Genomic DNA, 19820 nt, shown 5'->3' with positions numbered 1-19820 from the left:
CAAGGTTATTTCGCTGCTATGAGTACTATTGTTCAAGTTGAACCATGCACATTCGAGGAAGCCATAAAACACCAAGTTTGGAAAGATGCGATGAATGAGGAGTATGAGTCAATCATGAAGAATGATGTTTGGGATGTGGTGCCTAGACCCAAGGACAAGTTTGTGGTCACTTCTAAATGGCTTTACAAAATTAAACATGGAGCTGATGGGAGTCCTAAAAAATATAAGGCCAGGTTCATTGCTTAAGGCTTCTCTGAAAAGGAAAGAGTGGACTATGACAAGATATTTGCACCGGTTGCCTGATATACAAGTATCCAATCTATTATTGCTCTCATTGCCAATCAAGGATGGAGCCTACATCAAATAGATATCAAGACTGCTTTTTTGCATGGCTCGCTTAAGGAGGAAGTATACTTGGAAAACCTCAAGGGTTCAAAGTACAAAATCGAAGGACACATGTATGCAGGTTGAAGAAAGCTCTCTATGGGATGAAGCAAGCCCTTAGGGCTTGGTATGAGAGGATTGATAGTTATCTCTTAAAGCTGGGTTACAAGGAGCTATGTTGATCCTAACCTATAGTTCAAGTTTGAAAAGGTCATCCCTCTCATTTTGGTCCTTTATGTTGATGATCTCTTTCTGACTGGTGCAGACCCTCTCATTTATCAATGCAAGAGGGAGTTGACTTCTGAGTTTGAGATGAAGGACCTAGGATTGATGCACTACTTCCTAGGCCTGGAGGTCTAGCAAAAGCCAGGCGAAATTTTCCTTTCTCAAGGAAAATACATTGTGAAGCTACTAGAGAGATGTGGGATGGTGGATTGCAAGTCTGTGTCTACTTTGATGGAACTCAACTTCAAGAAGCTATGTGGAAGTGCTGCTGGGCCCGAATTGGCAAACCCTTCCGAGTATCGACAACTTGTGGGGGCCCTGATGTTCTTGGTAAACTCCTGTCGGACATATGCTTCATTGTGAATACTTTGAGTCAATTTATGGTTGAGCCTCATCTCACATACATTGGATTAATGCTAATAATCTCTTGAAATATCTCTGTGGCACAATCAACTATGGGCTGAGATACACTATTGGGAATTTGAGGCTTCATGGATATTCTGATGCTGACAAGGAGGGTAGTGTGGTGGATCGAAAGAGCACATCTAGATGTTGCTTCTCATTGGGGGTCTACTTTGATTTCTTGGATGAACAAGAGGCAAAAATTGGTTGCTCTAAGCACCGCAGAGTCCGAATACATTGCAGCTAGTATGGGCTATTATGAAGCTATATGGTTGAGGAAGCTCTTCAGTGAGCTATTTGACCACGTGTTGGATACCACTGTGATCTATTGCGATAACCAGAGTGGGATTCGCCTTTTAGAGAATCTTGTGTTCCACGACCGCTCCAAGCACATTGATATCAGGTACCACTTTATCTGAGATATGGTACAACAAGGAGCAATAAGGCTCCAACACATCAAGACTGATGAGCAGATTTTTGACATTCTCATGAAGCCCTTGGAGAAGGTCAAATTCTTAGCCTTCCGAGAGAGACTTGGAGTCGTGGAAGGACCCTCCCATGAGGGTCCCGCTTGAGATGGACATTGAGCTCTGGGAGCTCTCGGGGGCTTGGGGTACTTCTTAGAAATATGAGCGACCATAGGGTGAGTGGTTCACCTTCCCCTGTGATACCCCATGATGGTTGACATGTCTGTAGGGTGAGTGGTTCACCTTCCCCTACAATTGATAACAAATGTGTAGGGTGAGTGGTTCACCTTCCCATACGATTGATGATATATGCATAGGATGAGTGGTTCACTTTCTCTTGCGGATGCCCCAACATACATCTTATCCATGTAGTTCGGGATTCATGGGAAGTACCTCTCATCTAGCCAATGAGTTGGGAAAAGTTGATAGGGACCATAGCACTACAGATGGATGCATCATGTACTACCGTACTCCCTATGTCTAGGATGCATGGTGTTCAAGGACTTAATCTGGGATCGGGTCTGATTGGGGTTCTACCCCTGGACTGACTTCGGTCAGTGGAGAGTGGCAAGGTCTTGTGACTCACTCTCAATTGATTCTTCTTCATTATTACATTAGTGTTCAACAGAGTTGAGATGAGATGCAAAGACGATACATGATGACAGGATGGCATGATGACGAATGGATTGGCAGGTGGAATTCTCCCTAGTTGAGAGGGAGTGTTAAAATTGGCAACTAGGGCCAAATTCCACTTTGGACAACTCATTTGATGGAGATGATTATTGCATTGAATTCCTCTTTTTGAGAGGACCAACATTGACCTAAAGATCACGAAATTTGGATAATTAGAAATTTGTTTTTGAATTTATGCCCACACATGTGCAAATTGTCAAGGTCGGCCACATCATCATGTAGGCTCATAAAGCCCAAGAGACATGTCTCTTCACCCTCAATGACTTGTATGAATATGAGAGACCTCAAACCTCGTTTGGCATCATCTCATCACACAGATTCTTCTCTCTCCTCATCTGATTGGTTCGTACAGCTTATTGGGCATCTCTTTTCCTCACACGTGTGGCAGTAGAAGGATGAATTATAGGGCCCAAATTTCAGAGTCTGTTGCAAGTTTGACTAGCGTTGACCAGGGGTGATTTGACCACATTTGACTATGATTTTTGGGGTCAGAATTTCGTTTTTGGCAGGTCGCATTTATTGGTACAGGAACCGAGGAATTCTATTGACTTTGACCGTAAACCAATCACAGGGTTGACTGCAGGCCTGACCACAAAATTTGACCAAGTTTGACCATTGTTTTTAGCACTGTTTTGGGTTGACTTTGACCACCTTAGAAGGCTGAGTTTGACTGGGTATGATCGAGATGCATAGAGGATGATTTGTTGTCGCGTTGACCTACATTGATTGCAGATTTGACAAGGCTATTTTGACTATGATTTGGTAAGTCAATTTTGACTTTTGTGTTCTCTCTCTCTGTTGAACATTTGATATAATAATAAGAAGAATTGATCAAAGGGTTTTCCTCATCTTGGGGATTTTCCTTGGCATTTGCCAAATCTGTTGTCCTCTTGTCTTGGCTTGTCTTCTTCATTTTATTATTCATGTTCTATCTACAATTACTGTCAGCGTGATTTATGGTTAATGTGATTGCTATTGGAAATCTAAATTGGAAATTGTCATTGGGCTCCTTAAAGGACATTGAAGTAACTGTGCTAAGCATAGAACATATCATTGTTAACTAAAATTAACAAGAATGGAGTCTTGACTTTTCTTAAGTGTAGGCAGCCGACAACTTATTAAATGAAGGTGCATTGTCTCTTGCACTAATGCTTGTTGCAAAAGGATTCCAAGATCTAGGCAAACCGCCTAAAGCCACAACTACCAATTCTTTGTCAGATAATTCTTCATTAATGGCCTTGAGTTGATCTCTTATTTGAGATATCGTTACAAAATATGATGCCACTATAACATTATTTGTCATCTTGATATTGCAAAGTTGACCTCCCAAACTTATAGATTGGTTGATGTTGTTAATAGTATACAATCCAATGATGGAATCATACATTCCCTTGGAAGTTTGTTGATCAACAATATAGGGAATTAGATGATCCCTAACAAATTTTATAATGATACTTCTTGCCAAAATGTCATCTTCCTAAAACTTTTATTTTCCCGCTTCATCAAATGGTTTAGTAACTTTACTTGTAACAATTCCCAAAACTCTGTGCCTTGCAAGTACTAGGTCCTATTAGAAAATGTAACTATGTTCAGTCTTCAAAATGTACTTGAGTCATTATGTAATGTACTTGTCAAAAGAATAAAGATTTATTATTATTATTATTGTAACAATGACTTATTAAAGCATGGGTTTCATGCTTGGGTCATCATTATATTAGTTAAAGTCCCCATTGTGGACTCCTAGGATTAATATTGAGTTTATAAAGTCATTGTATATTCGAAGAGACCCTTCTTGGGCTTTCGAATCATGTAAAAAGGTTTTGTATCAAGTCAAATATGAATTATATGTCCTCCACATCATGTCGGTCTAAGGAAGATCAAGTTGGCCTAAGGACCCCCATTCGACCCACAAGAAGCCTATATATTGAAGGAGGTCGAAGTCATTTGAAGCACTCACTCTCAAGGAAGTTTGATATCTCAAGAAGAGCTGGAGAAGTGCGAAGTCTGTTGCTGGGAGGACGAAAGAAGTGCGAGTTTGGGGAAATCTTTAGAGAAGAAGAAAATCAACTTTTTGGTGCCTCTCTCTCTTTTTTTCGTGGTCTAGGTTGGCAGATCAAAGTCTCCTAAGATTTCGCTATTGCTGGAAGCTACTGCCTAGTCGAAGTTGCTGGAAGGGGTCGAAGATCTTGGAGGTTGACATGGTGTGGAGGGAAAGTTTGGTCTTGGTCTAGGGTAAAGAGTCTCAAAGAATACTATTGAAAGGAAGAATTATCTTGACTGGGTTTTCCCCTCGAGGGGGTTTTGCCTTGGCATGTGCCTATATCTTGTGTCTCTTGTTTTGTGATCTTCATATATGTATAATTGCTTGATGAAAGATAAGATAATAAAGAAGTAAAAGAAGCCAACACACTCACAAGTAATTATCAAGAAAGGAGAATCAAACCCTAATATAATATCCTTGATTTTCCAACATGGTATCAGAGCTAAGGTCAAGAGAAGTCAAAGATCACTTTGTTGGCATGGATTCTCCCTCTATGGTGAACTACATAAGATTGGGTTTCAACTCTGCTGGAAGATGGATCAAGAAGATCATCTACTACTTATTCAACAAAGTCAAGAGTCAAGGATTCTTGGCTGCCCTTATAGGTTCTCTTACTGATGACAATGCATGGATCATTGATAGTGGAGCATCGAGACACATGACAGGTGAAAGCAAGCAACTACACACACTATCAAAGGAGTCATCCTCTCATGCAATGGAATTGGGTGACAACAAAAGCTATGCTGTTAGAGGTCTGGGATCTACATCATTGAAGTTGCATAATGGATCGAAGCTGCATATCAACAACATTCTCTATGTTCCAGGTTTGAAAAAGAATTTACTTTCTATTTCTTGTTTAGAAAAGGGGAAATGATTGCTCTTGTTGAGGGAAAAGTATTGGTTTGGGAAAAGAACTCTAGTATTGACAAAGCTAGGGTTATTGGAGTTCGTGAAGGAAGTCTTTATCCGGTTGTCACTCCATCTCCTCAAGCTCTGGTTCATTCGGAAATAAGTCCCATTGAATTTGGCATCGAAGGTATGGCCATCTTCATTACAAGGTCATCCCTACTCTTAGTCAATTGGTTCATGGTATTCCTAATATGAAGTTAGATCATGAAGGTGTGTGCAAGGGATGTTCTTTGGGGAAGCATACTAGAAAGTTATTTCATCATAGTGAATCTAGATCTAAAGAAATATTAGATCTCATCCATTCCGATGTATGCGGGCCCATGTCTGACAAGACACTTGGAGGTCATCTCTACTATGTAACATTCATTGATGACCATTCGAGGAAGACATGGCTCTACCTACTCAAAACTAAAGATGAAGTATTTGATAAGTTCAAGGAGTTTAGAGTTGAGGTGGAAACCCTAACCGCAAAGAAGATAAAGACTCTAAGGTCCGACAATGGTGGGGAATACACCTCTAGAGAGTTAATTGCATATTGTAAGGATACAGGTATTAAGCGGGAGATCATTGTTCCCTACTATCCCGAAAAAAATGGATTGGACGAAAGAAAGAATAGGTCAATTGAAGAAGGCATTGGAACTATGCTCCTTGATCAAGATCTACTGAAAGTTCTTATGGGGTGAAGCAACGATGACTGCCGTGTATGTTCAAAATAGAAATCCGCATAAGAGTCTTTGTTAGAAAATTATATATTACAGAGCAATTGAACACATAAAATATTGCAGAAATATAAACATAGAAAACACATAAAACAAGAGAGACACAGATATACGTGGTTCACCCAATTTGGGCTATGTCCACGAAGAAATAGCCAGTCCTTCCTTTTATATTATCTAGCAAACTGAAGAAATACAACCTACAGCAAACCCGCTGTAATTCCCTCTTCACTCTCACACAATCTCCTCTCTCTTCCTCACTCAGAATACAGATCTACATAGACACAATACAATTCTCTCATATATAGCGAGGGGTTGCCTTCTAGGGCAAAAAAACCCTAAATTAAACATAACTTCTACGTCAGATCTCAGCCTAATGAACGACCCAGATTGACTATGAAATTACGACATTTTACAAGGCAATTTTACATCTATTTTTAGCTTCGGGGGCGCTGCCCCCGATCCCCCACCAGGGAAGGGGCTCCTAAAGATCGCTGCCACCCCCCCTGGATCTCCATTGCAACGCAAATATTACGGGCAGCATTGCCGCCACATTACGAACTGGGGTCCAATGCGGTGATACCTCTGAATAAAGAAGATAATTAGGCTCCACACCCAATAGTGTTGATAATACTACACCCGAAGAAGTATTCACAGGAAAGAAGCCGAGTGTGGATCATTTCCTCATATTTGGAAGTCCAACATATGTCCATGTTTCGAAAGACAAGCGAAAGAAGTTGGACTCAACAAACATCAAGGGAATATTCATTGGTTATAGTCTTTCCTCAAAAGCATATAAAATCTACATAAAGGAGGGAAGATACATTGAAGTAAGCAGGGATGTTATATTTGATGAAAATCAAGCTTACAAGAAATCAAAGGATATTCCTATTGATTCCGATGACGAAGAAGTTCCCATATTTGAAGAAGATGAAGTTCATTATGAGAACTTTATTGCAAATGATGAAGAAGAAGGACCAAGTGAGCTTATTCAATCGGTGGTTATCCCAACCACAAGGAAGAAGCCAAATTGGTTGAAAGCTACATTAGAAGATGCTGAAGGACATGAACCTGCGAAAGGGTCCTCCAGGGAAAGTAAGAAACTGAAAAGGTATTCTGGTTATGCAGCATATATGACAAAATTGATTGAAGTCGAACCATCTACATTTCTGGAAGCTGAGCATGAAGAGATTTGGAAGAAAGCTACGTAGGAAAAATATCAATCCATCATGAAGAGTGGGGTTTGGGAAATCATTCCTAGACCTAGTGATAAATTCGTTGTCACATCGAAGTGGATCTATAAGATCAAACATGCTGTTGATGGAAGTATAGACAAGTACAAAGCAAGGTTCGTCGCAAGGGGTTTCTCTCAAAAGGAAGGCATTGACTATGAAGAAACCTTTGCACCTACAACAAGGTACACTACCATTAGATCGTTGGTTTCATTGGCTGCTACAATGGGGTGGAATATCCATCAAATGGATGTTAAGACCGCATTTCTAAATGGGACCATTGATGAGGAAGTGTACATTGAACAACCTAAAGGATTTGAAGTGAATAATAGGGACTCTCATGTTTGCAAACTCAAGAAGGCCTTATATGGTTTGAAGCAAGCACCGAGGGCATGGTATGCAAGAATGGATGCATATCTTCTCAGGATTGGGTTCGTGAAAAGTACCGCTGATCCAAATCTATATATCAAGGTCGTGAATAATGAGCCAATCATTATTCTACTATATGTGGATGATCTATTCATCACTGGTGTAGAACGAAGAATTCAAGAATGCAAGATGTTGGAAGTTGAATTTGAGATGAAGGATCTAGGACTGATGCATTACTACCTAGGTCTAGAAGTATGGCAGAGACCTGGGGAGATATATTTGGGGCAAGGAAAGTACATCATCAAGTTATTGCAGAAATTTGGGATGATGGACTCCAAGCTGATGGTTACTCCTATGATCACCAACCTCAAGAAGTTAAGGAGATCATCATCAAGTTATTGCAGAAATTTGGGATGATGGACTCCAAGCTGATGGTTACTCCTATGATCACCAACCTCAAGAAGTTGAGGAGATCCAACTCTAGTCTCGTGGATCCTACCTCATATCGTCAGTTGGTGGGTTCCCTGATGTATCTGGTAAATACTAGGCCAAATATATGTTTTGCAGTGAACATTCTTAGTCAGTTTCAGTTGGAGCCTCGTCATGATCACTAGATAGCTGCCAAACATATATTGAGGTATCTTCGTGGCACTATACATCACTGCCTAAAGTATGATAGTAAGGAAGTCAAGCTAATTGGCTTCACAGACTCTGATTGGGGTGGCAGTGAGACCGATGGAAGGAGCACTACTAGAGGATGCTTTAGTCTGGGAGTTGCTATGATCTCATGGATGAGTAGGAAGCAAGATCCCGTTGCATTGAGTAGTGCTGAGGCAGAATATGTGGCTGCATGTGAAGTAGGAAAAGAGGTTGTTTGGTTAAGGAAGCTTCTGACAGATTTGTTCAAGAAGTCTCTGGGTCCTACTGTGATTAATTGTGATAATCAAAGTTGTATCAAGATGTTTGGAGATCCCGTGTTTCATTCAAGGACGAAACATATCAATAATAAGTTCCACTTTATTAGGAACTTGGTGCAGGATGGGATCGTGAAGTTAGAGTATGTTCTGACAGATGAACAGGTAGCAGACATACTAACAAAGGCTCTTCCTAATAAGAAGTTCGAATATCTAAGGAACCTGTTGGGTTTGGTAGATATTGGTGATTGTATTGATGATAAAGAAATGGAAGAGATTTGTTGAGGCTTTGCGAGTGAAGCATTGCCTGGGGAGACATCAGGCTGACACTTTGTGTTGATGTCTGGAATCCCGAAATTGAAAAGGTGGTGTTGTTTATTGAGCTTTGTTTTGGATACACACCTGTATGTTTGGGTTGGTGGTTAGCAAGTAAGCTTGATGGTACCTAGAGGGGCTGAAAGCTTGAGTCCACCTTAGTCCCACTTGGATAGATTGCCCTAGTCAGGAATCTAGTCCATGGCATTGCGGTGCCTAAAGGTTCTTCATGTTTTCATATAGTTTGAGATCTTCCATTGTATATGTACATTATGAATACCTCCCTAGTTAAGAGGGAGTGTTAGAAAATGTAACTATGTTTGGTCTTCAATAATGTACTTGAGTCATTATGTAATGTACTTGTCAAAAGAATAAAGAAAAGATTTTTTATTATTGTAACAATGACTTATTAAAGCATGGGTTTCATGCTTGGGTCATCATTATATTAGTTAAAGTCCCCATTGTGGACTCCTAGGATTAATATTGAGTTTATAGAGTCATTGCATATTCGAAGAGACCCTTCTTGGGCTTTCGAATCATGTAAAAAGATTTTGTAAGAAGCCAAATATGAATTATGTGTCCTCCACATCATGTTGGCCTAAGGAACCCCATTTGACCCACTAGAAGCCTATATATTGAAGGAGGTCGAAGTCATTTGAAGCACTCACTCTCAAGGAAGTTCGATATCTCAAGAAGAGTTGGAGAAGTGCGAAGTCTGTTGCCGGGAGGACGAAAGAAGTGCAAGTTTGGGGGAATCTCTAGAGAAGAAGAAAATCGAGTTTTTGGTGCCTCTCTCTCTCTGTTTTGTGGTCTGGGTTGGGAGATCGAAGTCTCCTAAGATTTCGTTGTTACTGGAAGTTGCATGTTGTCAGAAGTTGCTGGAAGGGGTCGAAGATCTTGGAGGCTGACATGGTGTGGAGGGAAAGTCTGGTCTTGGTCTAGGGTAAAGAGTCTCAAAGAATACTATTGAAAGGAAGAATTATCTTGACTAGGTTTTCCCCTCGAGGGGGGTTTTGCCCTGGCATGTGCCTATATCTTGTGTCTCTTGTTTTGTGATCTTCATATATGTATAATTGCTTGATGAAATATAAGATAATAAAGAAGTCAAAGAAGCCAACACACTCACAAGTAATTATCAAGAAAGGAGAGTCAAACCCTAATATAATATCCTTGATTTTCAAATAGGTCCATCCTAGCCTTCCATGCCCTGTAATTAGTAGCTCCTTCAAGCTTGTTCTTTGCCTTCATGAAGGAATTCATGATGGAGATGATGAAGATGACCAACCAAAAAAAAAAAATTTGAAGAATCCCAAATGCTTCAAGGTGCTCTAAATGCCTCTTCAAGGTGATCTCACAACTCTTTCCCTTCACCAAAGCTCTAATACCATGTTGATTTTCTAGTGCAATCAAGACTAGTATAGTTTTTCAAAATTGATAACTACTTCCAATGATATAATTAGACTTCTTTGAGCATTCCAATCATTAAGCAGTTACATATGAAAAGCTTCAACCATTCAATTTCATCAATAGAGCAATAGAGATCACAATGAACAGTAAATAAGAGACAGGAGACACCAGAATTTAGGCTTAAATCCAAGGCAAAACCCACAAGGGGAAAACCCATCCAATTTTTCCTTATGAGAGAAATTTTGTTCATCAATTGTACATCAAAAATATTCCAACAAGATTCCAAATCTATCCTCAATTGATCCAAGTCAACCAATCAACCATGAGAGAGAAAGTCAATTCTGGTCAAAGTATAGGTCTACAACAATGGGGCTGAATTTCGGCCTGTGGAAGCTCTAAACAAGAGGCCGAAATTCGGTCAACACTTCAGTCAACGCACCTTTGAAATAGTTCGGTCAAAATAACAATCAAGCTTGTGGTCAACCCAGGTCAACGAGCTCAGAAACAGGTCAGAATCTCGGTCAAGTCAAGTCAATGATCCTTTGCAATCTTTGGCCCTCTAAGATAGTCAAAACCTCAATCAAACAAATGCCAAATAGCCCAGGTCAATGCAAGTCAAAGCAAGTCAAAATAGATAGAAAGAAGCTGGTCAACGTTGATATGAAATGTCTCCTTGACTCCTTCGCATGTGTGGATTAACCTCTGCAATTTTCAGATTGAATTGCGTGTTGATGAGATGCCAAAATGAGCTCCAACAATGCCTTATTTATATGTGGTTGAGGTGCCTTTTCACACATGTGAGTCAACTTAAACCTTCTTGAGGCTGACGTGGTCAAAGTAAAAAAATATGAATTGTCTCCATTATTTTTCGATGAAAATACCGACCATAGCTACCCAATTTTTCAACAATCTCCACCACTCTCTTTCTATAAATTGAAGGCTCCTCTCTTGAGCAAGACAGAATTGAAGCTTGAGAGCTTGGGAATTGTTGCTATTTTGTAATTGTTCTATCTTTGGTTTAATAAAAGAAAGCTTCAGAGGCTTATGGTGTTGTGACTTGTGTGGTTTGCTTGGAGTTTTTCTTGAGGTAACCTTGTATCATTTTAATTTCATTGCTTTGAGTTTGTATCCTAGGCCTTAATAGGGACATTGTTGTCCAAAGGAGAAGACAAACAATTGTTTGTTTGTCTTCTTGTTAGTTTGTATTATTGAATTGAATATTACATGTGTTTCTTGGTTGAATATCATGTTTACTCATTTTCATTATGCAAGCTACACCTATGACTATTGATTTCTTGGCAAGATCATAAGTTTTTACAGGTTCCTCTAGCTTGGAGATTGGGGACCTCCTCGGTTGGAGCATCCATCTTCAATCACAAACGAAGCATTATTCCCATTTAGCATCAAGTGCCTCCAAGTGCCTTGAAAGGCCCCAAAACTCTCTCTTCTTTCCTCATCAAAGTTCTAAACAATTCCTCAATCTATTTTGGTTTGATTTCTAAGAGTTTCATTGATAAATCTAGCATTGAAAACTTCATATTTGCTTCTGTCCTAATAGCAGTAAGCTCAGCTAAGAAAAAGCCAAGTTATCTTGGTTTTTCCTTAGTTGTTTAGTATATGAATTTGTACATTTTAATCTAGAATTTATTTAGAATATTTTTGGGTTTTTTCACTTACAAAATGTTTGTGTTCCAAAGTGATTTTGGGCACTTTTCACTTGGATTTGCTTGCTGGTTTTTAGCAGGTCAGTGATTTCACAAGGGGATATGATGGAAAATTTGATCAATTTGAAGGATTCAAGCACCCGGAAGGAACCTCATATTGTACCCTTTGTAAAACAAACAATTTTACCATCATTGTAACCTTGGAACCATCTTTTTATCCCTTTATTCATAAGGGATACCACCACTCATCAAAGCATTGTGATCTCTTGGGAGCTAGGAGAGTCTCCTAGGCATTCCCCCCATACCCAATGGGGGACTCATGTGCTGTGTCTCATCTTTTTTGGTTTGCTTTCATTGGGTTAAAATTTACTTAACACCGCAAAACATTAGAGTAGGTTTTAATTTCATAAATTAGATTTCATTTTATGTTATAAGATTAGATTCCAATTTTGCAAAGAGTAACAAACCCCATCAAGCTCTCTTATGCTCTATGTCATTGCAAGCGTAGCTTGATCCTTGTGTGGTACCTAGAAAGAGCTTGTTGGTTGATCTAGTTTAATAGGGAAAACCACTTTGTATTTATTGTAAGATTGGGGAAAAGTAAAGGTTGACCTATGAAATTAGGATACGGGCTAATTTCCCCTATTGTTGGATCTCCTAGTAACTGGCTGACTTGTGAAATCAAGGGAGTACTCATTGAAGTGAAGTTTCCTCTTGTTGGATTTCTTTGCAGCCCTTTCTACCACATTCGAAGGATAAAGATTAAGGGGAAATACACCTTAGATTAGATTTACTTTTCTTGCAATCATACATCTCAATCGTGCACTCATACAGATCACCACATATCCCTCATCTCACTTCACTAATTTATCTAAATACAAGTGAAATCTAACTTAATAAAATTTACCAAGAATATTCTCCACAAAATTTACTTTTATGACATTTGGTTGATATTTCATTTGCCAGATTTACTTTTGAGCAACAAGCAACTTCTTTGGGCATTTCACTTTCAAGCATAAGCATCTACTTTTTGGTACTGATCTATATCGCTCTTCATTTTTGTCAGTTGATCATTTGCTTACCTATCTCACTTATCTTGCACATTGATGGTGAATGTGATTATTTGCTCATCTATCTTTCATATTAATTGTTGATTATTGAATGTATTCTTGTGTTATTCAATTAACTCCTAAAATATTTCTTATCTTGCTATAGCCTAATTGAGCCTTACCTATTTTCTTAGGGACTACCCCCCTTGGCTTCGCTAGGAGTTAGCCTAGACAGAGGAGTTGAGAATTGAGTGATAGCTACTCAACTTGAGACTTGCCCCCAAGGCCCATCAAGTGGATTGAAGATTTTCTCTACATTGACCCAAGTGTGTATTGGGCGGCAACGCATTGCATACTAACGTACTTGTCTTTTATATATGTGTTTGTGTGTGCATTAAGTTGTATTTGCAAGGTGAAAGGATGACTAAACAATATAAATAACTGATAAGGTTGCATGAAACAAAAGAATACACAAGTGACTAAGAGAGAGAATACACAAGTGACTAAGAGAGAAGACAACAAATGCATCATAAAATTAATAATAACAATGGAAATCTATTCAACTATTGGGTCACTTATAAACCACTACTATTTCATGAGCAAGATTCAAGTGTTTGTGCCAGTGATTTCAAGGCTTCTTCAATCTTTTGTATTTGTTTTTATTGTTAGTGAATCACGCATTTAATGGGCAAAGCTAAAAGAAATAGTTATTAAAAGTAAAGGAAAATCAAATAATCCAAAAAGAGATGTAGCAGCAATGAACATTACCTGCATCAATATTAGAGCAAGTGTTTCCCCAGCAGGTGCTAGGGGACCAATATATGTCGGAAATAAAGTTGCCAAAATCACCACAATTGTCGTTATACAAGTAATACCCCCACCTTGAAAACCCAAAACGTTTGCTAAAGACATGCCTGCACTGCAAATAATACAAGATAATGCTAGAGCAGTCGCACATTCCAGTACAGGCAGTCCATTGCCATCTCTAGCCATAGGTTTTACCTGATTCTCTGCATATTTTAGGAAACAATTATTTGATTAGGTAACCTCCTTATTATTGCAAAAATATTCTATGAACATGAATTTTTCTATTTTGTTGCAAACATAGCACACATGAAAAATGATTTAGATGTGTTTTGAAATAGTTATGGCAAGCATCAAATATACTTAACAAATTTCATAATTAATAGGACTCTAAGACAACTAATATTAAGCTCATTGTAGAAGAGGAAGTGAAAATATTAATGACTATTTAGTGTTTTGTATTCGGTATATTATAATTGTTTCTATGCAATGGATAGCATGACGGGTAAGATTGCATGCATACAATAAAGTTGAAAGAAAAGCTACTATTTCACTATTTTCTTAGCAAACAATGCACGGTAGATATCAAGTCAATTTACCACTGAATAATAAAGAAGAAAACTTTCCCATTATGATCTGAATCTTTTATTCCACTCTCACTTATTCAACATGGTACTGGAGCCACATTCATGAATTTTTTCATGCATGCCCATACATACATACACTGATGATCTTATTAATATACACTGGTGGCCGTGATGAAAGTTAGCAATCCAAGTGACCTGAAAGATTTTTTTGGACGAACAAACTGGCTCAGTTTTGATAAACAAAAGAAGAAAGAAGAGATAAACCACCTTCCAACAATTCTCAATGAAGAAGATTAGCAAGGAGAACATCCATGAGAGAAGGTGGCATGGCAACTGGTTTGAAGGTCTTCAACAACATAAATGAAACTTGCAAAGCTTCCAAGTAGCCCCCAAAATCCCATGCAAGTTTACACAAGCATATCTAGCCCTTAGAAGACCCATATAGACCCAATCAACCTCCCATAGGCCCATGTGGTCTCATGCAGCCCTGTCAATTGCGCCTGTGCAATTCCACAACTATTCATTTCACATTGATACTCCTTCTCCTGTGGCCTCCAATCTATTAGAAAACCTTGCCTGAGGAGAGACAATTGTTGAGAAATCTAGGGCAGCTAGATTAGGTGATTTCTCTTATTTTGATAACTGCTTGTGATGTGTTTTTACTTAACTTAATTAGCTTCTTCTTTCTCTTGATTATATTTGGTGTTCTTTTCATCAACTGACTACCAAACCATAAAGAACAATAAGACAAGAGGACACAATATGTAGGAGATCAATAAGGGCCAAAACCTCTCCATTTGCAAGGAAAACCCACAAGAATTCTTCTCTTCTTATAGAACTTCAGTTGACGAATTCCAAGACCTATGACCCTTGACCAAGACCCTCCAAGACCAAGTCAAATCTTTCCTTCTTGATGAACTTTCCTTCCAACAATTCCTCAACAACTTTTGCAATTTCAACCTCTAGCAAATTCTTCTGCAACTTCGATCCCCAACAGAATCTTTTGCAACTTCGACCTCCAGTAGATTCTTCTGCAGAAACTCTAGCCTTGGCACATGTGTAGATTATGATAGTTTCTTCGTCCTTTCCTCTTCGCTTGAGTTGATTCTCTCTCCTAGAGAACTTAGCTTGCAAGGTGTACTTCTTGATGCCCTAACTTGACTTATGCAACTTGACCTTTACTGCCGCAATAGGCGCCCTAATTTCTCTGCATGTGTGGAGAGTAATAGCCCAAAACAAATCCAAAAATCTTGCTTTTCTTTCCTTCTCTTAGTCCTTCCATTCTTCACACTTCTTTCTCTTTCTTGATCGAACTTGTGAGAAGTGAGTGAGTGTATTCCAAGTGAGGCCAAGGTCCCCTTTATATAGGATTCTCACTCATGCTAGGAGGCCGACTTGACATTGCTCCTAGGCCGACATATCACCTTGTGTACGCCGACTTGAACATTGCATCACGAAGAGGGCTTGGGGGGTCTTTTGGCTCAACTTGACTTAAATAAAATATATTTACAATATGTAACATGCCCAAGAAGAGTCTTTCATACATGACAATGACTTTCTTGACTTGTAGACTCAATGACAAGCCCTAGAAGCTCTCAATGGGAGCTTGACCTATAAAATAAATTTCCTTGAGCATGAAACCCATGCCTCAAGAATAACAATAATAAATTTATTTTTCTCATTACATCAAATACATAAAATCATGATTACACATGTCATTATGAAGATTAGACCTAGTTACATATTTCAACACTCCCTCTTAACTAGGGAGGTACTCATAATCCATACAAGGTACTTGGACATTGAGAATTTTGTTTCAGAATTAACTCCACAGTTTTCAAGGTACTTGGACATTCTCAATCTGAAGAATTCTCATAAGAAGAGTCAGATTGATAAGCCATCTATTTTCATCATACCAACCAACATTGTCACATAGCAAGGCCTTGACTAACAACTCTATCTCTCCCCAAGATCAAAGCACAATGCTAGCGAGACCAATCGCTGATAAAGACCATCATCATTGTCTCTCAAGGCACACACCCCATGCGGGTGTTCACATGGTATGTCCTTCTAGACCTATTCTTATCTTGGATTCCCAATCCTCAAAGAATATCGGTCCTCTTCGACTACTCTTATCTTGGATGCCCTACCACATCCTCAAAGAGTATCAGATTCTAGATGCTTACCCAATCCTCCATTCTTTCTTCTCAATATGAAAACAAGAATGATGTGTCTATCTCTCCCTCTTAACTAGGGAAGATTTACCCATTCCTATGAAGGAATGTACCCATTCCCATAAAAGGAATGTACCCAAGCTCCCTCTTAATCAGGGACTTGTTACCATGTAATGCCCCTTCCTAATTATTTTCCTAAGGTAAGAGGAACAATTTTGTCATTTTTTGCTTAATGCAAATTTTGGTGAAGAAACTTAGGAAAAAGTGGGTCGATGTGCATCTTAGTGGAATGTGGGGACCACTCACCCACATATAATACACACCCCTTGGAAGGCAATTCGATTTTCCTAAGTGAGGTTGAAATTAAAGATGGGACCCACATGAGACTCAAGGCAAGCAAGCAAAAATAGGAGAAGAGGAGCAACATTTGGGGCCTTTTGATAATTGGAGAATTCATTGTTGTTTTGGCTGTTCAACTAAGCTACAACGCGCTGCTTAGCACAAGAGCTTCCCAAGGACTGAAGCTCACCCTTTCTTCAGTGGACCTCGAGTTCCACCCTAGGAAGGTCTTTCTTTTTATTTGGAGATAGAGTGAGACATACTCCACAAGGAATTACACTGCCTTGGTTCAGCAGGGATGCAGTAGTGGAAGCCATGCTATCTTGGTGGAGTAGAGGTGTCAGGAATTGGGTGAGAAGTGTTGATGGAGTAGTCCTTGACCAATTTCAGCCTAGAGGAGTGAATCTTCAGTAGGAGAAGGAGCCTAACACTCAAATCGATTTATGGGCTCAAGGGACTGCATCATCTCCTACAAAACAATGTAGTCTTTGGTGTGGGTTGTTTAGAGGGAGCCTTGGCCCAAGGATTAAGGAGTTGGTTTGCTAGGATTTTGATTAGAGGCTTACTTAGAGGGGTTTCCTAGCATTTTGGGAGAAAGAAACAACAGTTCCAGCTACAGGTGCAAATTTTTGGTTTTGGAGGAGGGCCAAGCTGTGGGAGGCCAAATTTGGAGGGTCAAAACTAGGGAAAACCCTTTCTGGCTTTTTCTAGGTTTTTGTCAAGGCGTACACCCCTAATTTTACAATTTTTTTGGGGTAGTTTTGAGGGGGTAAATCAGGGCCTGAAGTTAGCCAGCAGTGTAGAAACATAGGGCCAACACAGTTTTCTGGAGAGCAACACTTTTATAGCAATTGGGCATTTTTGCACTGATCACCTGAGGCTTGTAGCTTGCCTTGTGCAAGCCTAGGTCCACCTCTTCCATATTCTATTGTACTCTAGCCGTTATACTTAATAAAATTTGGCTAGTTTGGTGTTTGAGGCGAAATTTCTGTTTTATGTGTTTATTGATCAAATTTGTGTTTCGAAATTATTGCATGTCTTTGTTATCACTGCAAATTTTCCATTAGGAATATTACAATGGTACCAAAGCATGTTCTTGGCCAGGGTGGGAAACAGGAGCAGGTGATGCTACTTAGATATCAAGGGGCAGTCTTTCAGAGAGGCCGTGGTAGAGGCAGAGGCAGGGGTCGAGGTAGAGAAGAAGGCTCGGACCCATTTTCAGACACCGAGGTGGAGAACCGTAGAGGAGGGATGGACAATCAGGAGGACAACGAGCAGCCCAAGCCAATGCGTCAGAACCAAGTTTTGGAGGAGTTGCTGAGGACTAATCAACAAATGTTGAGGCAAGGGTAGCTCATGATGGACATGATGCAACAGGTGATGGGGCTGCAGATGGGTGGAAGGCCAGAGGGAGAGCCTCAAGGTGATGGAGGTTCTAGAGAAGTAAGGGGCAGCCGTACTTATCAGCCCAGACATACTCCCCAGCGTGAGTAGTCTGGCTGTCCTACTTTACCTCATTTTGTGGAGGAGGCTGAGCCGGAGAGGGAGCCAGACCCGATTGCAGATTTGGTCCACTCAGTTGCGTCTGGTATTGATGAGTATGAGGGGTTGGATGCCTAGATTAAGCAGGTGATGTCTTTTGGGGAGTACATTCACCTCAAGGAGAGGCACACTACAGGGGCTGGAGCCCACTATAAAGGGGGAACATCCAACCAAGATGTGCAAAAGTTAGCAGGGAAGGTTACACTTCCGAACTTTGATGGGTCGGCAAAGAGTTCAGCCAGGGCATGGATCCAAAAGCTAGACACATATTTCCACCTGAACCCCATGTGGGAAGCTGATGCTATACGATTTTTTACTCCACTTGGAGGGGGATGCCCAAGAGTGGTGGTATCATGGGCTAATCACATTGGGACACATTCATATCACCACTTACATAGAGTTCACCCGGAGGCTGCTGGAGAGGTTCGAGAGGAAAGACCCAGAGTTGCATTTCAAGGAGTTAGCCCTGTTGATCACTACGTGTCAACGACCCATAGCAATACACCTCCTTTTTTCGCAAAAGGGATAGTGCCTGATCGATGTGTTCGTGCTGTCCAGCTATCATCATTAGCCTGATCATCATGTTATAATGTAAACCCATTCTGCATGTGTATAATGTAAATAATCTCAGCAGATCTGTGTCGTGTATGTAATTGCCTAGGTAAACCTACTTTTCTAGTGATGATCTACATTCCGGGAGGTTTTTTGTCTCACTGATCCATTCTCGAATGGTCGACAAAGTTTTCCTTCAGCCTTACCCCAAAGCCGAAATGGATTTTGTCACTAGGATCTTAGGCGAGTCCTAGTGTTATAGATCGAGTCTATGTAAAAGTGATTTGGGAATAATCCTAACTATTTGGTTAGGTTATTTTATTACAAATTATTTTGTTTGCTGAATTATATTTGTGTTGTAGAAATGGGTAGTCTGTGAGGGTCTTTTTCAAATGGGTTTTCCCCCTTACGATGTAAAAATATGAAAATTATGATGTAAAGTGTCCTGAGGGTTGGAAAAAAATAATTTATCCCCTCAGGTTAATTAATTAAATCCTCTAGCAAAAAAATTAATTAAAATCCTAAGCTAAAAATTTAATTAATTCTAGGTCCTAGGTAAATTTTAATTCTCCAAAGGCAAAATTCGTCGGTCCTTAAAATTCAAATTTTAAAAGGTCTCGGGACTAAGGTAAATTAATCATTTTGCTAAATTTAAAGCCTTTAGTCCCTAGGGTTAAGTCAAAGTCAAATTTTTGAGGAAATTAATTCAAAAATTTGATTTTTGAATTAATTAAAATGCATTTAATTGAAAAATTCGAATTTCCTCGAGAATTTAAAATTTCGACGGATAAGATTAAAATAAATTTTGATTCTCATCAACGGTCGAGATTGCTTTGATGAGGATCACTCGAACTAGCCATTGGAGGATTTATCTTTAAATAGGAAGTCATTTGTTAGTCAATTGATCCGATCTTTGAATCGTGTACTAAGTTCTCAAGCTCTCTTGTATATTTTTTTGAATTAATGCAAAAGTTTTTGGGGTTTCAACGTGCTGTAATGTTCCTCTTCATGAATTTATGGTAACATTGTTTTAAT

General features: G+C 39.5%; 1 protein-coding gene across 4 annotated transcripts in view; it reads right to left on the bottom strand.

The window, feature by feature from the left end:
* LOC149186881 (uncharacterized) overlaps nt 1–19820 on the bottom strand; it is a 289536-nt gene that overhangs the window by 59222 nt on the left and 210494 nt on the right. For 3 of the 4 annotated variants that reach the window (XM_089411189.1, XM_089411188.1, XM_089411191.1), the window contains exon 5: nt 13556–13797. The exons of the other annotated variant lie outside the window; for it this stretch is intronic. In XM_089411189.1, coding sequence (XP_089267315.1) covers nt 13556–13797 — 242 coding nt within the window. The remainder of the gene's footprint in view (nt 1–13555; nt 13798–19820) is intronic. 4 annotated transcript variants of the gene reach the window in all.

The sequence above is a fragment of the Pinus tabuliformis genome, chromosome 3_1, assembly GCF_031772625.1.
Source record: "Pinus tabuliformis cultivar Carrire ecotype Pingquan chromosome 3_1, CPIR1, whole genome shotgun sequence".
Lineage (NCBI taxonomy): Eukaryota > Viridiplantae > Streptophyta > Pinopsida > Pinales > Pinaceae > Pinus > Pinus tabuliformis.
Note: the sequence above shows the minus strand (reverse complement) of the source record. Positions and strands in the feature narration are given on the sequence as shown.